Here is a 17,009-nt window from a genome sequence, read left to right on the forward strand (position 1 = left end):
AATACTATCATGATATATATTAGAAACTAAAAGAATGCAATAAAATATATTGATGTAGATTTATTTTTAAAATAGAATATTAATTTTAATTAGAACATCAAATCAATAAGTACAGAAACTCTTCGATTCAGTAGGGTTTTAACCTTTTAAGTGTTATTACTGTTAAAGATACTATCATAATACACCATTTAAAAACAATTATTATAAAAGGTAACTAATTTGGGATAATATATACCAATATACCTTATACCTGCAATTAAATTTTACTAGAAATAACAATAAAATAATCCCAAGTGAAAATAATACACATTTAATGAATTTATCATCAATCAAAAACTAGTAGGAATTTTGATATTTTGACCTCTCCGTGTAATAGGTTAATGTAAATTAATAATAAAAAAAACTTTAATGTCATTTTTTTTAATAATATTTTATAATTTATATAATTACAATAATAATTATAATGATCTAATGATAGTAATAATATAGTAATATATAATAATTGTGTGTATCTTCCTCGTGTTTATGTAATATATAATATTTTCCATTTTAAATAATACACACACACACACACATAGATAAATACATATGTGTGTATATGTACATATGGAGTGTATGTTTACTATCTATACGGATTTTCATTTGATTCAAAGATTTAAATTTTCAGTTTTGTACATATATATATATCAGAATTTTATAACTCTCGCGAGCGCACACGCATTAACGACAACAAATAATAATAATTTCGTTATAATATTGATTTACAAACTACATAAAGACTATCACGCGCGCGAGAAATGAAACATTCATACAGTTAATATACGTATAATATTCATAATTATAAATAATAATAATAATAGTAGTAGTAATAGTTGTAGTAATAGTAGTAATAGTAGTAGTAGTAGTAGCAGTAGTAGTAGCAGTAGTATAAGTGTAATAACTAATAGTTAAGGTTAAAGCATCAACAACGACACTGTTAAAATATATTTTATCTTTAAAACAATTAATTTTATCATAAGACACAACAATGGAAACAAAAATAGGAGTAGCGGCAGTGGAGCCACGATGGATATCAGTAATCATAATCATAATAATGATACAACACCATTACTGAGACATCTGATTACTGATTGTTCAATTATTAAATTATTTACAGATCAGTATATATAATTAGTTAATTTATGTATTTTGTTATTCAATAATATTTTTAAACTCCTACTAATCATACCACTACTATTATTATTATTATGATTATTATTATTAATATTATTATTATTATTATTATTATTATTATTATTATTATTACTACTACTATTACTACTACTACCACTTCTACTACTACCATTGCTAACAGTTAAGAATGTTTACATTATATATTATATAATATATTTATATATATAATTATTAAAAAATAACAATTTTTAATATTTAATTAATCTAATATTATTTACACACACACACGCTTACACAGGGGGAGAGGGTTAAATCTAATTTAATTTACATTAATAATTAGAAAATTAAAATTTTTATAACGCCACAGTTTGCATTAGTTATACGCGTTTACACATGTGTTGATTGTTATTGTGAATATATCAAATCAATTGAATAACATTGATAACATCACATTTTTACAAATTTTTAACAATTCACATAATATACATTTAATAAAAATAAGAACATGTAAGTAAACATGTTTTACATCACATATTTAATTTCATCAATATTTTATTCTTCATGAAAATCTCATACACATAAATTAAATATTCACAGAACTTTCAAGTATGTCATATTCCATTATTATTAACATTCCCCATAATTTTTTTCTCTTGGATGATATTTTTGTAAAACATAATTTTAATGTGGAGCATATATAATCACATATATTACCATACAAATACTATTGAAAATAAAATATACAAACACGCTATAACAGCACGCGTGCACCGATAACAACACTGTACGTTCATTGTATTTTTTTAAAATGCCACCACTTCATATCTTAATGTTTTGATCTTTAATTGTACACAACTATAATACACACAATGTATGTAAAAATCTGTGTATATAAATAAATATATTAGATAGATTATACATATACGTGGGAACATGTATGTGTTGAATGACAAATAATTATTATCGCTGCTACTACCACTCCTACTACTGTTGTTGTGCTGCAATTGGAGATGCTGCTATTGGTGCTGCTGCTATTGGTGCTGCTGGTGTTGTTACTGCTGTTTGTACGGAATCCAAACTATTATTACTACTAGTCTTGTTGTTATTATCTACTGATATAAGTGATGGTGTAGATGGTTTACCGCGGACATGAGATATTTCCAGTTGTCCCAATCGTTTCCATAACTCTTCACGTTCAGTTTCCTTTTTCTTCTCTCTATAAAAATACAACAAAATTAAAAAAATTAATACTAGTTATTAATTTTTATTAGTTTTTACTTTTGTCGTTCTGCTTTATAATTAGCAGTTAATTCGTCGAAAAGTTGACTATTCATTTCCATGAAAGTTTTCAGTACATTATAAACTAATGCTACAATGGTTTGATTCCAATGTTCCTTACTGATGCGGTATAGCGCTGGAAACATGATTGGCATGATTGTCTGGTTATTTTCTTCTATCAGACTCATAATGTATTCGTTGTTCCATAAATATAACGCTCGTTCGGCAACCTAAATTTGAAAAAATAAGTACATGAATTAAAACATTTATAAATTAATAATTTATAGATAGCATAGTAATTAACACAGCTTGAAACTATAATCAAATAATATATTAGAAATAATACACCTGATAATCAATTTTGATTTTCCAGGGTATCAAAATCAAATTCTGATAACCAAGAAATATAGTTTTTGAATTCATAAAATATTTTTTTATTAGTATTAAATCTGTATATTTTATTTTTTATTATTAATTTTCTTTATCTTATTTATACTTAAGAAACTAATTTTAAATGTTTAAGCTAAATTTACTAAATTAATGTGGATAATACAGGTTCATTTAAATTACTTTTCTGCAATTTCAAGATTCAAAATCATAGTTCAAACAAAAAAAATTAATTTTTAAAACCACAATCAGTATTAAAAAATAAACTACTGAATCATACTATTTTCAATATTTAAAAGGTTTGTAGATATACCACATTAATTATATTTAATACATGACATAAAAATTGAAATAAAAGTAACCATGCCTGAAAATGAGCACTGGATACGCAACGAGCAATTTGTTTAAATAGATGTGTTTCAATTTTTTGAAATTGTAATGGTTCAACAACATCAAGTATTTCTTCCATTTCACCAAGGAACATAACCTGTAAATTGAAAAATTAAAATAGAATTATACTGTTAAGCAAAGTTAATATGCAAATTAATAAAGAAAAATCATCTTTAAAAAAAAAATTATCATTTGCAATGATAAGTAATTTTTTATAATAGTATTTATTAATTAATGAACTTAAATCTTTAAATTATTTGATGATTAAAAGCAAAAGTTTAGAAATCATCTAACCCTTCTCTTCAGAATCAAAATTACATAATTGCATAATTATAATAACAAATATAAGTTATTTTTTAATATTCTTATGATGATATTTATGGTTATCTTTACCTCTTTTAGGCTACACGTTTTTGGCCAATACTTGAGTAAGCCTCGAATGACAGATTCGGTTAAAGAGCTATCCTTTTCAATAAATTGAACAACACAATAAGCTAATTGTGCATGATACAGACTTAAGCATTTGACTTTGTGCAAAGGTATGAGCACTTTAACCAGGAACTGCTTGTGTTCGTTCTTCAAAGGGAGTGCAAACCCATTGATAATGCTTATGTGGACAAAAATAATTTTTTTTTATATTAACTTCTTGATTTACATATAACTAAGCAAATTATAATAGTAAATAAATATGTATTAAATTACCTTCCTAGTATTTCTAATAGTTCACCAACACCATTAAAATGTTCTGTTTCATAAATGAACCTAATAAACACCACATTTATTTTGATAAATTTTATAATAATATATTATATTTATTTGAAAATACCAAGTGCCTATTAATTTATTTCCAGTTATATACAAACCTTAAAAATATATTGTTGATTTGCTTGCGAATAAAAGCACGCAAGCCCAGGAATTTTCCATAAATGCGATGCAACACAGTCTTGAGGAAGTCTCTCTCCCGTGGGTCCTCCGTATCAAATAATTCAAGGAGCTGCATAATATATATAAAATAAATTTTTATAAATGTAAATACTAATTTTGGTGAAAAATATCTGAGCATGAGATAACTAAATACTTATTTTCGAAACATATAAACTATACTATTACAGATAATTTTTTTTTTTGTTCATCTTACTCGAAAAACATTTTATTACTTATTAGGATTACTAATTATTAATTAATTTCATTATTATAATAAAACATATAATTATTGATTTCCTTTTAAATCTATTTTAAATTATATAAAATAGATAATAAATATTATTAGCAGCTTATGTTATTAAAATAATCTATCTGAGCACTTTAAAAACATTTTATAGACAACTTAGTGTCCATTAAGCATAAAAGTTGGCATAGAGTATCTCAATAGAATTTTAATACTTTTTTCTGATCAGTTATCATTATTACCTGCAACACAAATTTCTGATCAATGACTTTCTTGCCAATGGCTGGTTGAAAGTCTGGCGATTCCAAAAAGCGTAAAAACAATTCATAAACAAGCTGAAATCAATTAAACAAATTTAATGACTATAAAACTATTGCATTAATTAAGACAAATAAACGTAACAAAAATGAATAACTTTATTAGAAATGAAATAGTAAATAATATTAATAATTTATCTTAATTAATAACCTTAAAAGAAATAAAACGTGGAAACTTTTTTTGTTTCCTATTATTTAAATTATTTAATAAATGCATATATTTACAGTTAAATGAGGCCATGATGCTTCCAATGTAGGATCATCTTCTTCAGGGTCAAAATCTGGATTATCACTGGGTGGCAGTGTTCTGAATAAATTTGAAGAAATCTAAACAAACAATTAACAATGTTTTTGTATCAAAGTAGTTTATAATTAAAATAATAGTTAATCTATCAAAATTAAAACTATAACCACCAATAAATGAATTGATTACAGCTAAAATAATAAATAATTGTAGAGTATACCAACAGTCCAAATTTACATTCAACTAAGTTTTCTCCATTAACCTTTAACCAATTTAATTATAATATATATATATTTATTTATTTTTTATCTATTGAAGTTCAACTATACAATACACAATATTTAAATTTATATTATAATCTGAGATCTTGCTTAAAAAATTTTATTTTGGGCACCTTATATATGTTAATTACTTACATATTACTGTACTTTGAGCCTAGCCCATATTTAATAAAATAAACATAGTTTGTTAGTAATAATCGAATATTTCCTATTTTAATTTTCCTATTAGTGTCATTAATATAAATTAATGTTTTAGGAGAAATCTGAATCTGATAATAATTCACTTAGTATGTGTTCGGGTTATTGTAGACTTTATTTTATGATTCATTCAATATGGATACTTATGAAAAAAAAAGAAGAAATTAATTATATTTGGAAAAAACATAATTGAATTTACTTCAATGATTCAGAGAATACTCTTTAATTATTAACATTGATATGTATTATGTACTATATACATATAGTAAGTACATCAGCCGTATTTTTAGAATACTAAATAGTTATAAAACTTATAAATATGATTAAACTGATGATGTAATACAATGAACAAAATACAAATAAATAATATAATGTAATTGTATTTTAGCTTTCATACCACCATATAGAAAAAATTTTGTTTCAGTTTATAATTTTGTTTTTAATTAATATAATTATTGGTGGTGTGGTTATTTGATATAATATTTTAACCTCATATGTTTTTTTCTTTTTGTTGTATAGCTTTGTTATTGCTTGTTACTGTTATTAAATTTTTATCGCCTACTTATATGTATCCTATTGTTAACTGCCATTTGGCATAAAATATATATAAAAATATAAATATAAATAAATAAATATGTATATTTATCCTTTATTAATCATAGTTCAATCTTATAGTGGTGAAGAGGGCCGTGACATCATATAATTGTATGAAAAGGGGCATGGAAATCAAAAGCTTGAGAACAGTATTATTGATTTATAGTATTATTATTTTGAATACAAACACTATGTCCTAAGACTAATGAAATACATATAAAAGAAAACAGAATGTAAATAGCATTGTAAATTAAACTATTTTAGTAAAAAATTTTATCAAACTATCTACTGATTTTCATACTAGGAAAAAATAACTATATAACCAAAGGTTTATTATTCTGTATTTTTACCTCTCAAAAAATTTAAAAATTTCAGTATCTCAACCAAATCCTAGAATGAAAAAAGTGAGGGTATAGTGAGATATGGTTAAATCTATTTTTTTTAAAAGAAACTAATGCCAGCTTATCTTTTTATTCTAAAAGACTAGGTATACAATAATACAATAAAATAAGTATGTATTTGTAAACTAGCAACTACAATAACATGAAATAATTAAATTAATCATTTGATGATCAAAAACTATAATACATAAATATGACTGTTGGCTAATTAATGCTAATATATTATAAGCATTTTTGTTTACAATATGATTACAACTGAATAAAATGTTATGATAAATAAAAAAATTATTATTATTATTATTATTATTGAAAAATCTTTAGTAAGTTGTATTTTATTTCATACCATTTTAATGATTTCTGGATACATATTCTCTGTCAATACACCCCGTGACGTTGATACATAATCAACCAATTCGTTAAGTGTATCACGCTTTATTTCCTTGCCCTTGAGTTCCGCCATGGGATCCATAAAATCAAAAGGCACTGAACACTGTCGGAGTTTTCTTATCATTAACTCTTCTTGTTCCTGAGCAGTTACATCTACAGAAAAAAATTGCATAAATGTAAGAAAAATTTAAATAATTTTTTATTGTGTATGTATTGGATTAGACTAAAACACATAACATAATATACAATAATTAAAAACTTAATAGCGTTTGATAACTCATATTTAATCCTAACACACAAAAACTTTTTTTTGTTTAGTTAAGCCATTGGATAATAATAAGAAATGGATATAATATTATAAGTACTTAACCGTTAAGTCAATCATAACAATTGAAAAAATTAAATTTTAATAAAATCATTAGCCATTTTTGAATTTCAATTTTCCTTATTTTCTTTAGGCACAATAAATTACTGTATGGACTTAACACATTAATTTAATACATATATTTGTGTAAACATTAATGTTACATAAGTAAGGTAATATTTAGCTACATTAAATTTTTACTATATATATCAGTAAGAGTTATTTACTTGATTTAATTTAATTAATTAAAATATATTTAGATATTTAAAATATTTGAAAGTAGAAATTTAATTTTCATCTAATTTAAGGAAAATTTAAGAACATATAGTTTACTGGCTTGTTATTATTAATGTTTCACTTTTTCTTTTCTTTTTTTTACATTTATTGTAATACTTAAACTCACCCAACCTAAAACAAGTATACTTAGAGATTGAATTAAAAAGAATTTTGTTTATATTCTAAATGTATATTAATGTTTCTGAAATAAAGTTATTATTATTAATATATATAAATACATCTAACAGTTATAAAAAAAATATTTTATAGGTAGATTTCAAAAAGTGCTAACAAATTTTAAAATAACACAGTGTTATGTATACCGAATGAAAGTTTTTTATTTTGTCTGAGACCTTAATGAATAAAAACAGTTTTTTCTAATAAAACATATCTTCATACAAAAATTCTATGAATTATATTTTATTACTTTCAATAAGATAAACAAGTGGACTAATAAATCTTTAGCTACCTATATTATATTAACTATTTTACAAAATCACTTATCTTAATTGTACAAGAGTAATTTAGAACACAAAGTAACATTTTTTTAAAAATCAAAAATTCATACATTTATGAAGTGTACAGATATTATATAACGGTAGGCCACAGAATAAATACTAAAGAGATTTTGAGTAATATTAAAAACTACCAAAAGAAGCACCCGTAGTGTTAACTGGTACCACGCCTACAAAATTCAATAATCTGAACAGTGATTGAATAACAATATACCAGTACAAATGCACCTTGATTTTTAAAAAAATATTTTTTCTTTACTTTCTACATAACTCTTATATATAAATGTGTTATGGATATTAGTTACCTAAAAATATTACTTCATTTTTATGTACCTATTAAAATGAAACAAGTTTTGTATTTCAGTATTTTAAAATAACTTTTTAAGTATGATAAATTATAGTAAATTAGTAGGTAACTACTTAATATATTGTGTACACTTATCTGTAGATTATCTTATATTATAAAATAATTAATTAATTAACTAGATAAATGAGTCTTATTATTGATAACAAAATGATCAAAAAAACTATGAATATTAAAAAGCATGAATTATTAATAGTACTGATAACTCTTACTCACCCTTTAACAACGGTAAAGGCTGTAATTCAACGTCTGAACACGTACGGTATCTAGAAGAAGATGATGAGCCCTGTGAACGCTTTGTTTTGCGTTTTAACACAGATATTTTTGTGAACGGGTCGATGCGGTCAACAAATGTTGTGGCCGCACCAGTTGATGCAGTAGTTCCACCGCTAGCAGCACTACCAGCACTAGAAGCAGTAGCCGCCGTGTTTGACATGCTCTATATAAGCAAATGCGAAATCTTTTTTTTTGTTTACACAAAATCAGAGTTTAAATCAATGTTCTGTGACTATTGTCAATTAAACAACAGAAACACAATGTAATTATAATATATACATTTACTGTTTCATTAATATTATTCTTCTTGATATAATCGCATTTTGTTAAATGTTTTTCAACAATAAACTTTTGTTATAGTCAACAACTCTATAAACCAACAACTGTTTGCTTGTATGTAGACAGCTTGTTTGGATCGTTATTGAGTATTGAAATGATAAAACGTCTGTGTGGTGGTTGACCGTCGTTTTGTAGATATTTATAATGCTGTTGTGATACAATCAAACCAGCAAATTTAATGAACATTGTCCGTATGCAGAGTAGTGACTAATGTATAATTATTCAATTTACTATCGCACTATGGTCTTTATAACTTGAAATTAATATTATGTATGGAATAAAATAAACTACGAAAATGTTAAAATTTGATGAATCCGAGAATATATCACTGATTGAGATGATTCATTGTTTATAAGTTATAATACTATAAAACTATCTTATCTTATGCGATAAAACAAACAGACATCATGAATTTGCAACCTGAAAATAAAAAAAAAAATAGTTTTAACAAAGGTAAATATCATAAACTGTATACGTTTCAAGAATAAGTGATTATAACTTATTATAATATTAAACTAACATTTAAAATAAATATCAGCCTTGGTATATTAATTGTCGATATTTATGATATGTTTAAAAATTTACACAAAACTAAGTAATAGAATACAAATTAATGACGAGAAATAAGAATTTGTAAAAAGTATAAGTTAATGCAACACCATTAAATAAGTGATAATATGTATCAACAAGTATTAACCTCAAAGAATTGGTGACATCATGACAACAACGATTTAGCTATTACAACCAGATATAAATGCACCTCGTTTACGGCAGACCTAACCTTACCAGGGTTATTAACAGGGTGCTGACTTTTTACCCCCCCCCCATGGGGATCATATAAAATATACTTATATAGTATAGGTACATAAACAATGGTATGTATGAAAAAAATGCTGTCACTCCACAATATTCCAATGTTGTTGTGCACGCCTACATACGATTAAGTTTTGTTTTTTGTTTTACTTAAGCAGTCATGATCATTCAGTAAAGTCCTGCCATATGTGGTTGAAAACTGAACGACCTTTTAGTTGTGGGCACGGCATGAAATAATCAATGATTCTCGAAGCAAGTTTGGCGACTTGTGTGTTAGTCTGTTATTAAAAACGATCATGTGTGAACCGTCTTCACACTTGAATTGTGGATTTACACGTAAAAGATTATTGATAACTGGCATGTCGATGGCATGAAGAATGGAATGCAACTGAATGATTACGACAAGTGTGTAATCCGGTATGGGCGCATTGTTCAGTTCTATTTTACTCGTACGAATTCAATTTCAGGAGACATCGAGAGAGCCGAACATCGTCGTGTACAAAACCGTACGAGGTGCTTAAGGTCGGTATTGCGCGCACAACTGTTCTTACCCTTCTAAAAAAAAAACGCCAAACAAACGGATGCGCGTGAATCAATCGCGATGCACTTATGCACCGCGGCGATAAGCGCATACTAACCTTTATTACCTCATGCACCCGCCATGGCAAACGACAAGACCGAGCGCGTGTTTTGCGTACACAGAAGATGGTGAGTTCGCGTTTCGACACCGACCGACCTTATCGCACTGTGTGCCGCTAATGGTTTCCAAACGATTGTCGCGGAGCCGATTAGGAAGATCTGCAAACGCGGTGGTCGGATTCAACCTTCGCGGAGGAAAACGTAAATCGATATCTAATCGAAACGGGTACAACGCACTTGGACCGCGACGGCGGCGATAATATTATCGCCGTTAAACCGAAATCACGAAATTCGTAACTGAACACAAACCCGACACCGTCATATAGGAATATTATTAATTATTATAATATACAATGCACACGGCCGCGCAATCACACATGCATACACACGCACACGCACACACACACACACACACACACACAGACGTCTACACGAAAACGATACAAATATTGTAATAGGTAATGAATAGTAATAATAATAGTAATAATAATAATAATAATAATAAATAACGTGTACCTATGTCGTAGCAATATAATATTATTATATTGTATTTTTGGTCGTAACAACACACACGGTAACACAATACGTAAGTGCCGCAATGGATGCAGTGTCGACGGCAGTAGTCGCGATTGTTGTCGGGAGGGCGGGCGACCGACCGACCGGATGATAAACGCGACGACGACGACGGCGGCGGCGGCGGTGGTGGCGTCGGCAGTCGGCACACACGAATGATGTCCGACGGTGACGCGGCGCGAACGAGAAAAACCGACGGCGGGCGGCGCGCGTGAAAAACGCGTACGCGAAAAACAGTCAACTGCGGCGAAACTGCGGCGACGACACCGACGAGTCGCTCCTGGGCAAAAAGCTCGCGCGGCGCTCACACACACATGCACACACTCGAGTTAATACCACGGTGGCGAGAAAACCGTACATAACACACGGAACGATGCTATCGCTCTCTAATCACACACACACGCGCGCGCATACGACGCACACACGCACACACGCACACACAAACACCTGACACACTATAGCGCACGGGCTCGCGTATACGCCGCTCTTGGGACATGCTCGCGCGCACGCACTCGCACGAAGCGCGCGCACCAGCCGCCGCCAGCACTCACACGGACGCAGGGCACGGAGCATTAATGCGTGCGCGCGCGCGCCGCTGCCAAGCGGACAGACGCACGCACTCGCCGCTCGCGCACCGCCGTGAGGGCACGCGGAGGGCGTCCGCACCCATGACTCGCAGACTCGCACGCATGGTGCAAATACGCACACACAGACAAACGCGCGCGCACACATTTTAACGATGCGGTGGTAGTAGTGACGCGGCGGTGGTAGTCGTTGTAGATGATGAACTATGGTGGTGGTATAGTGTGTAGTGGTAGTAGTAGTTGTAGTGGTCGTAGTGTAGTAGTAGTGAGACGGCTTGCCACCGCCGGCAGACGCGACCCCGCGACGGTCATCGTCGTCGTTTTATTGTGTGTGCGAAATAGGCTTCATGTTGTAATGTCGTTATTATTGGGTACCTGCCTACCGGATGGAAAAGATAATACGGCTATTGAGATGATAATAATATATTTCCCTGTTTTTTTTTTTTTTTTTTACGTCAAAAAACGAATCGCCACGACTTATTACATTGTGTTCAATAATATTTCGTGTATAAAATCAAAAATTGTCGACGTTTTTCGTTTTTCGTCATCGTAGAATATATTATGAATATTGTATTACGTACACATCATATTGTATTAGATCGCCGATACATTTGTGTGCCCCTGCCACTCCGCCGTCCTGTTGTAGTCGTCGGCAACACCGCGCGCACTAGTTATCAGAGTCCAGAATAACGATAATACACCAATAATATATTATACTATCGGTGGCACGCAATAAAATATATATTATATATTGTTAACCCTACCTCGTACACATTAATAATAAAATATTTGCTACCGCGACAAGCTATTACACTGACTCGATACGTCTTATGCATACGTCACGATACGGTTTATACGAAAATATGCAGTCGTTATCGCAATCTGTCCCGGCGCTCTGGCCTACTACCGTTTTCGTAATTTCATCGTTATCATAACACCGATTAGTATTATTTATTATATTATTATAGACACCGTGTACGACGAGTATATACCTATATTAATAATTATGATTGTAGTACGTTCTACACGATATTATTACAGCTTATGGGATAGGACATTGTGACAGTATTATTTAACTACCATCACGTAGGTATTTATCGGACAGTGTTTTCGTAGATAATAAAAACAGCAATTTGACACGGTTCCCGTGGGCGCATTCGTTCTCGGTTTGGAGATGAAAAAAACATGAAAAATATTTATAAGTAACGCAATATGCCAATATAGTAGGTATATTATAGCGCAGCTACGCTTTTGAACGTTTTTGGCAACGGTTATATTTTCCGTTATGTATAAAACGACGACGTGGTTGGTCGTTGGCGGGAGTCAGAGACAAAAAAAATGAATTAAGTACTTACAAAAAAAATCACCGGGCTGGCTCGACGGCTGTATTGAATAATGCTAGGTAGTATTATAATGGAATAAATATACCTATATATATTTTTAAACGTCAGACGAAAATAAAAATTACCTGCTGGCTGCTATTATTAATTGTTATTATTTATATTACCTATTCTATAACTGTACACATAACCCCTTTAGGGTGTTAAAACTTAAAATAAATATTCAACAACATCTGGTTAAGGGGGATATACGGTGCCAAAGCCCATTTCTTTCTATACAAAATAGTTTTTTAATGCACAGATTCAAAAAAATTTTATACTCTGAAAAATTACCAAATTATTAAACAATATTATCACAATAAATTGATATAAAACTAATAACATTTAATAATAATAAAAAGTATTAATTGATATTTCATATATATTAAATAGAATAGTAGATACTTAAAAGATAATTTGCAATCTACTACAGTAATTGTGGGCTGTGGTGACTATAGTATCATTAATATAGTAATAAATAATTGTATAATATTCCATAATTACATTACTAGTTTTATTAATATTATTATTTTAAATGTTACAAAATTAAAAAAATAAGAGTACAACCGTAAAAAAAATTATTACATTTGTTTTAAGCAAATATCGTTGAAATTAAAGTGTTTAAAGGGACACGCTAAATAAGTGTCTGGTATTCCGGGCTTGCTATCATAAGTATTCTCGGTAATAAAATTTGTTTAGATTACCACGCCGCTCGACGTCTATACCTTACAGTGGAAGTGACAGACTGCATATTTCTGCCATTAAATAACTATAGGAAATACCTATATATTATGTTATAAATTATAATATTCTAAACTTTGTTTAAAATTGTGTTAAGAGATTGTATTTTAAGAGTGGCGAGGGGACCATCAATTGGCAGGATATTAAGCAGCTATATATCTTGCATTCCCCATGTACTTGTGTATGGGTTTAATCGTTTGGTTTGGGTTATGCTCACAATTCGTATAGTCATATTTATATTTTATAATATATAGGTACCATTTCAATAAATTTGTGTACAAATTAGCGACTACCTGCCGTTATTTATATTATGTCACTAACATCAAATAATAATATAATAACTACAAAGTGCAAACACAGTATGTTGTGAATTTGTAAGGTACCTTTAACCTATACCTACATAATTGTAAAATAATTATTATAATAATAATTTTAAAATAAATTTCAAACATTAATATAACGCAATGGTGTTTAATTTTGATATTATATTTTTTTTAAGTTTACAGCAATTCTATAAATTCGAATAGCTATTAGATATATATATTTTATACGTATATCTATAACATTTAAACATTTAATACATTACCAAATTCCAAAAATTTTCCAGCTTTGTTTTAATTTTATTTTTAGTTATAGTCTACATTTTCAGGTTTAATCCACCCCTACATTTCGCAAACTTTTATCAAATTTTTATCATAGGTCACTAGGGCGTATATTGATTCCACCGATGTTGTATCGACTTCCGCCATATATTGATGGCGCTGAGCCTTAAACTCAATATATATATAAATAACATAATATTTATATACACATAAATATTTAGTATTTAAAATCATAAGCTTTAAAAGTGTTGACAGTACTGTCTAAGTCGTGTAACTTGCATGTACCAACTTTACAAACTATATATTAGAATTTATTATTTTTAATTTTATTAATACATTTTTTTTTTTAATTATACTTATTAGATACCTACTGTAGTTATATTATAAATTCGTTTTATGGCATTTCTATATAATATTATACCATTGTTAAATAAATATTAATAAATTTAGCATTATTTTACTATTGTATCATATATATTAATTATTTTAATTAAACAAAATCAATAAAATATAAATGCATACTAAATAAATAATGACTAGTTAGTAGTTTCTATATCATTTTTATAAATTTAAGACTCGCCTACATATTATTATTATTATTATTATTATAAATAGGTAACATAAATTTAAATAAATAAGTAGAAATAGAAGTATATAGTTCGATCTACTTAGGTATAATTTAATATAGAATTATTATTTACACATTTAAACCAAATTTGAAATTATATACAACTTTACAAACAATTTATACAAATCATTTTATTAGCAAATAGCACGATATATAATCATTTTATTTACTATTTTATTTGTTATTTTGATGTTGATGGATGGAACTTTTCTACATTTCTTACTAAGGATATTGCATATAAATGATAGAACCACAAAAATTTATAATTTTTTTTTCACTTTAGATTTAGAATGAATAATTTTATTTTATTTCAGGTTTTGAAAATAATATTTAGATGGTCCACGTAACGAGTATTGAGTACCAGTGCTCTACAATATAAACACCTACTATGAGTCAAGAAATTCGTTTAATCTAGTATATACGTGCAAATAATACCTAATATTAGAATCTTTTAGCTTGTATCAATTATCGGAGTTAATTATATTATACCGGTATATCAAGAAATGTTTTTAACTTGGCTGTACATAACTTCAATATCTCCCTCCGTGGACAATATTCCGCGTGTATTTTTATTATTTAATACATGAAATAAGGGAAGAATAGAAAAAGAGGGGATTACACCGATATTAAAAACAAATTTCTTTATTTTATATACCGGTATTCTTATTAAGGAAAAATTTATGTCGGATTGAATTTCAAGGGTATTACGTCATGTTAGCTTTGATTTAATTTTAATATAAAAATATTTACGGACAATACTTATTCAACTGATTCGGTGTTCTAATTTTCTGAGATAAATAATAAATCGTATCATATTCAAGATAAGCTGCTAATTGTAATGACCTAAAAAATAATTACGATTGTAATAACAACTAATATTAGTGATACATATTAAATACCTACCTATATAAAATAAAAAATATTTTATTTTTAAAATAATATACCTATATTTTATATACTTATTTTGACAATATTTTTATAATTAAATACCTAGTTACTATATTTTATTTGAATACCTATTTGAATAACCTTAGAAACTTGAAAATTTCACCAAGTATTTATATTTTCATTGATACAATTATATTATTATAGTATTCAAATACTTGATATAATTTTAAAAATATATCTTTTTTTGAAATCTTTATAATCAGTTAAACTTTCCGGTTTTATTTTATATGTTGATAAAAAAATGTCCACTTGGTCAATAAGCCAGAAAATTTAACATAAGATCCCACATATATTTTTTCTGTTTAAAGTATAAAAAAATTGTATGTGCATTTAAATTTGAAAATTCGTCAATTATTTTATAATTTTATAGTTAGAAGTTCATAAATAATTTTCTTTATTAATGTACAATTTTTATTTTAAATAATGTTTACTGAATCAAAATAATCCAAACAATATATATATATATGCACAATTATTTTTAATAAACATTTGAAGTTCAAGTTTGATTTAAGACGATGAAAACGATGTTATTATTTTGCTATAATTCAAAAACGTTGTTCGCGAGTACTTAAAATAAAACTTTTAAATATATTATGAATTTTACTATACGTAACCTTATTTTCGAAATAATATTATTTACATTTATCTTAAGATGATAGATATTACCTATCTATTTTTCTATTTATACTATGAATTTATTCTGTCAGTATTTACACAGTTTTACGGTAAGGTTATATTAGCTCAAAATTAATGACATTAGTATAAATACTAAATACCTACCTAATAAGATGGTATAAAATATATTATTATAAGGATTAGACATATATCATATTATCATTAGAAATGACTGATCTGACTTGAAAATCTCCAATAGGAGCTAGTAGTTAGCGATGGGTATCAACTTACATTTGTATTATTGTACCCAGAGTCCCTGAGTCCTAAAAGTTGAAACTATATAAATACGAGAACAAAAATATGCACCTACTAATAATTGTGTTATGAGTTTTTTCTTGGTAACTACATCCGAAATGTGACCCAAATTCACGGGAGCCTTATATCTGATTGACAGATTTGGTGTATAGACATTGGCACAATATAGAGAATTATTATTGTTGCTATTAAAATTACTATTAAAATTAATTTTCCATAA

General features: G+C 28.0%; 1 protein-coding gene across 4 annotated transcripts; it reads right to left on the reverse strand.

Annotated features, from left to right (window-relative positions):
* Nucleotides 1-479: 479 nt before the first annotated feature.
* On the reverse strand, nucleotides 480-12,351 carry LOC113555456 (serine/threonine-protein phosphatase 2A 56 kDa regulatory subunit epsilon isoform). 4 transcript variants are annotated; one of them, XM_026959755.2, is made up of 11 exons: nucleotides 12,143-12,351; nucleotides 8,554-9,372; nucleotides 6,775-6,971; nucleotides 4,939-5,040; nucleotides 4,639-4,731; nucleotides 4,092-4,222; nucleotides 3,931-3,990; nucleotides 3,622-3,835; nucleotides 3,206-3,325; nucleotides 2,452-2,681; nucleotides 2,158-2,389 (listed from the first exon to the last, which is right to left on the reverse strand). In XM_026959755.2, exons 2-11 carry the CDS (start codon nucleotides 8,771-8,773, stop codon nucleotides 2,158-2,160), a joined length of 1,599 nt encoding a protein of 532 aa, XP_026815556.1. In that variant the 5' UTR covers nucleotides 8,774-9,372; nucleotides 12,143-12,351. The 4 variants fall into 4 exon arrangements, with proteins under 4 accessions (XP_026815557.1, XP_026815556.1, XP_026815553.1 ...); XM_026959752.2 differs by lacking the exon at nucleotides 12,143-12,351 and adding an exon at nucleotides 10,921-11,359; XM_026959754.2 differs by lacking the exon at nucleotides 12,143-12,351 and adding an exon at nucleotides 10,404-10,818.
* Between the last annotated feature and the right edge of the window lie 4,658 nt (nucleotides 12,352-17,009).

This window comes from Rhopalosiphum maidis, chromosome 3 (assembly GCF_003676215.2).
Source record: "Rhopalosiphum maidis isolate BTI-1 chromosome 3, ASM367621v3, whole genome shotgun sequence".
Taxonomy (NCBI): domain Eukaryota; kingdom Metazoa; phylum Arthropoda; class Insecta; order Hemiptera; family Aphididae; genus Rhopalosiphum; species Rhopalosiphum maidis.

Excerpts from the sequence above, each read along its gene's own strand:
- LOC113555456 (XM_026959756.2), bottom strand. The coding sequence starts at position 8,773 with ATGTCAAACACGGCGGCTACTGCTTCTAGTGCTGGTAGTGCTGCTAGC. Across the intron at positions 4,732-4,938 it reads CATCATGGCCTCATTTAACT|CTTGTTTATGAATTGTTTTT; the intron begins GTAAATATATGC and ends AATTGATTTCAG. Across the intron at positions 3,326-3,621 it reads AAACGTGTAGCCTAAAAGAG|GTTATGTTCCTTGGTGAAAT; the intron begins GTAAAGATAACC and ends TTCAATTTACAG.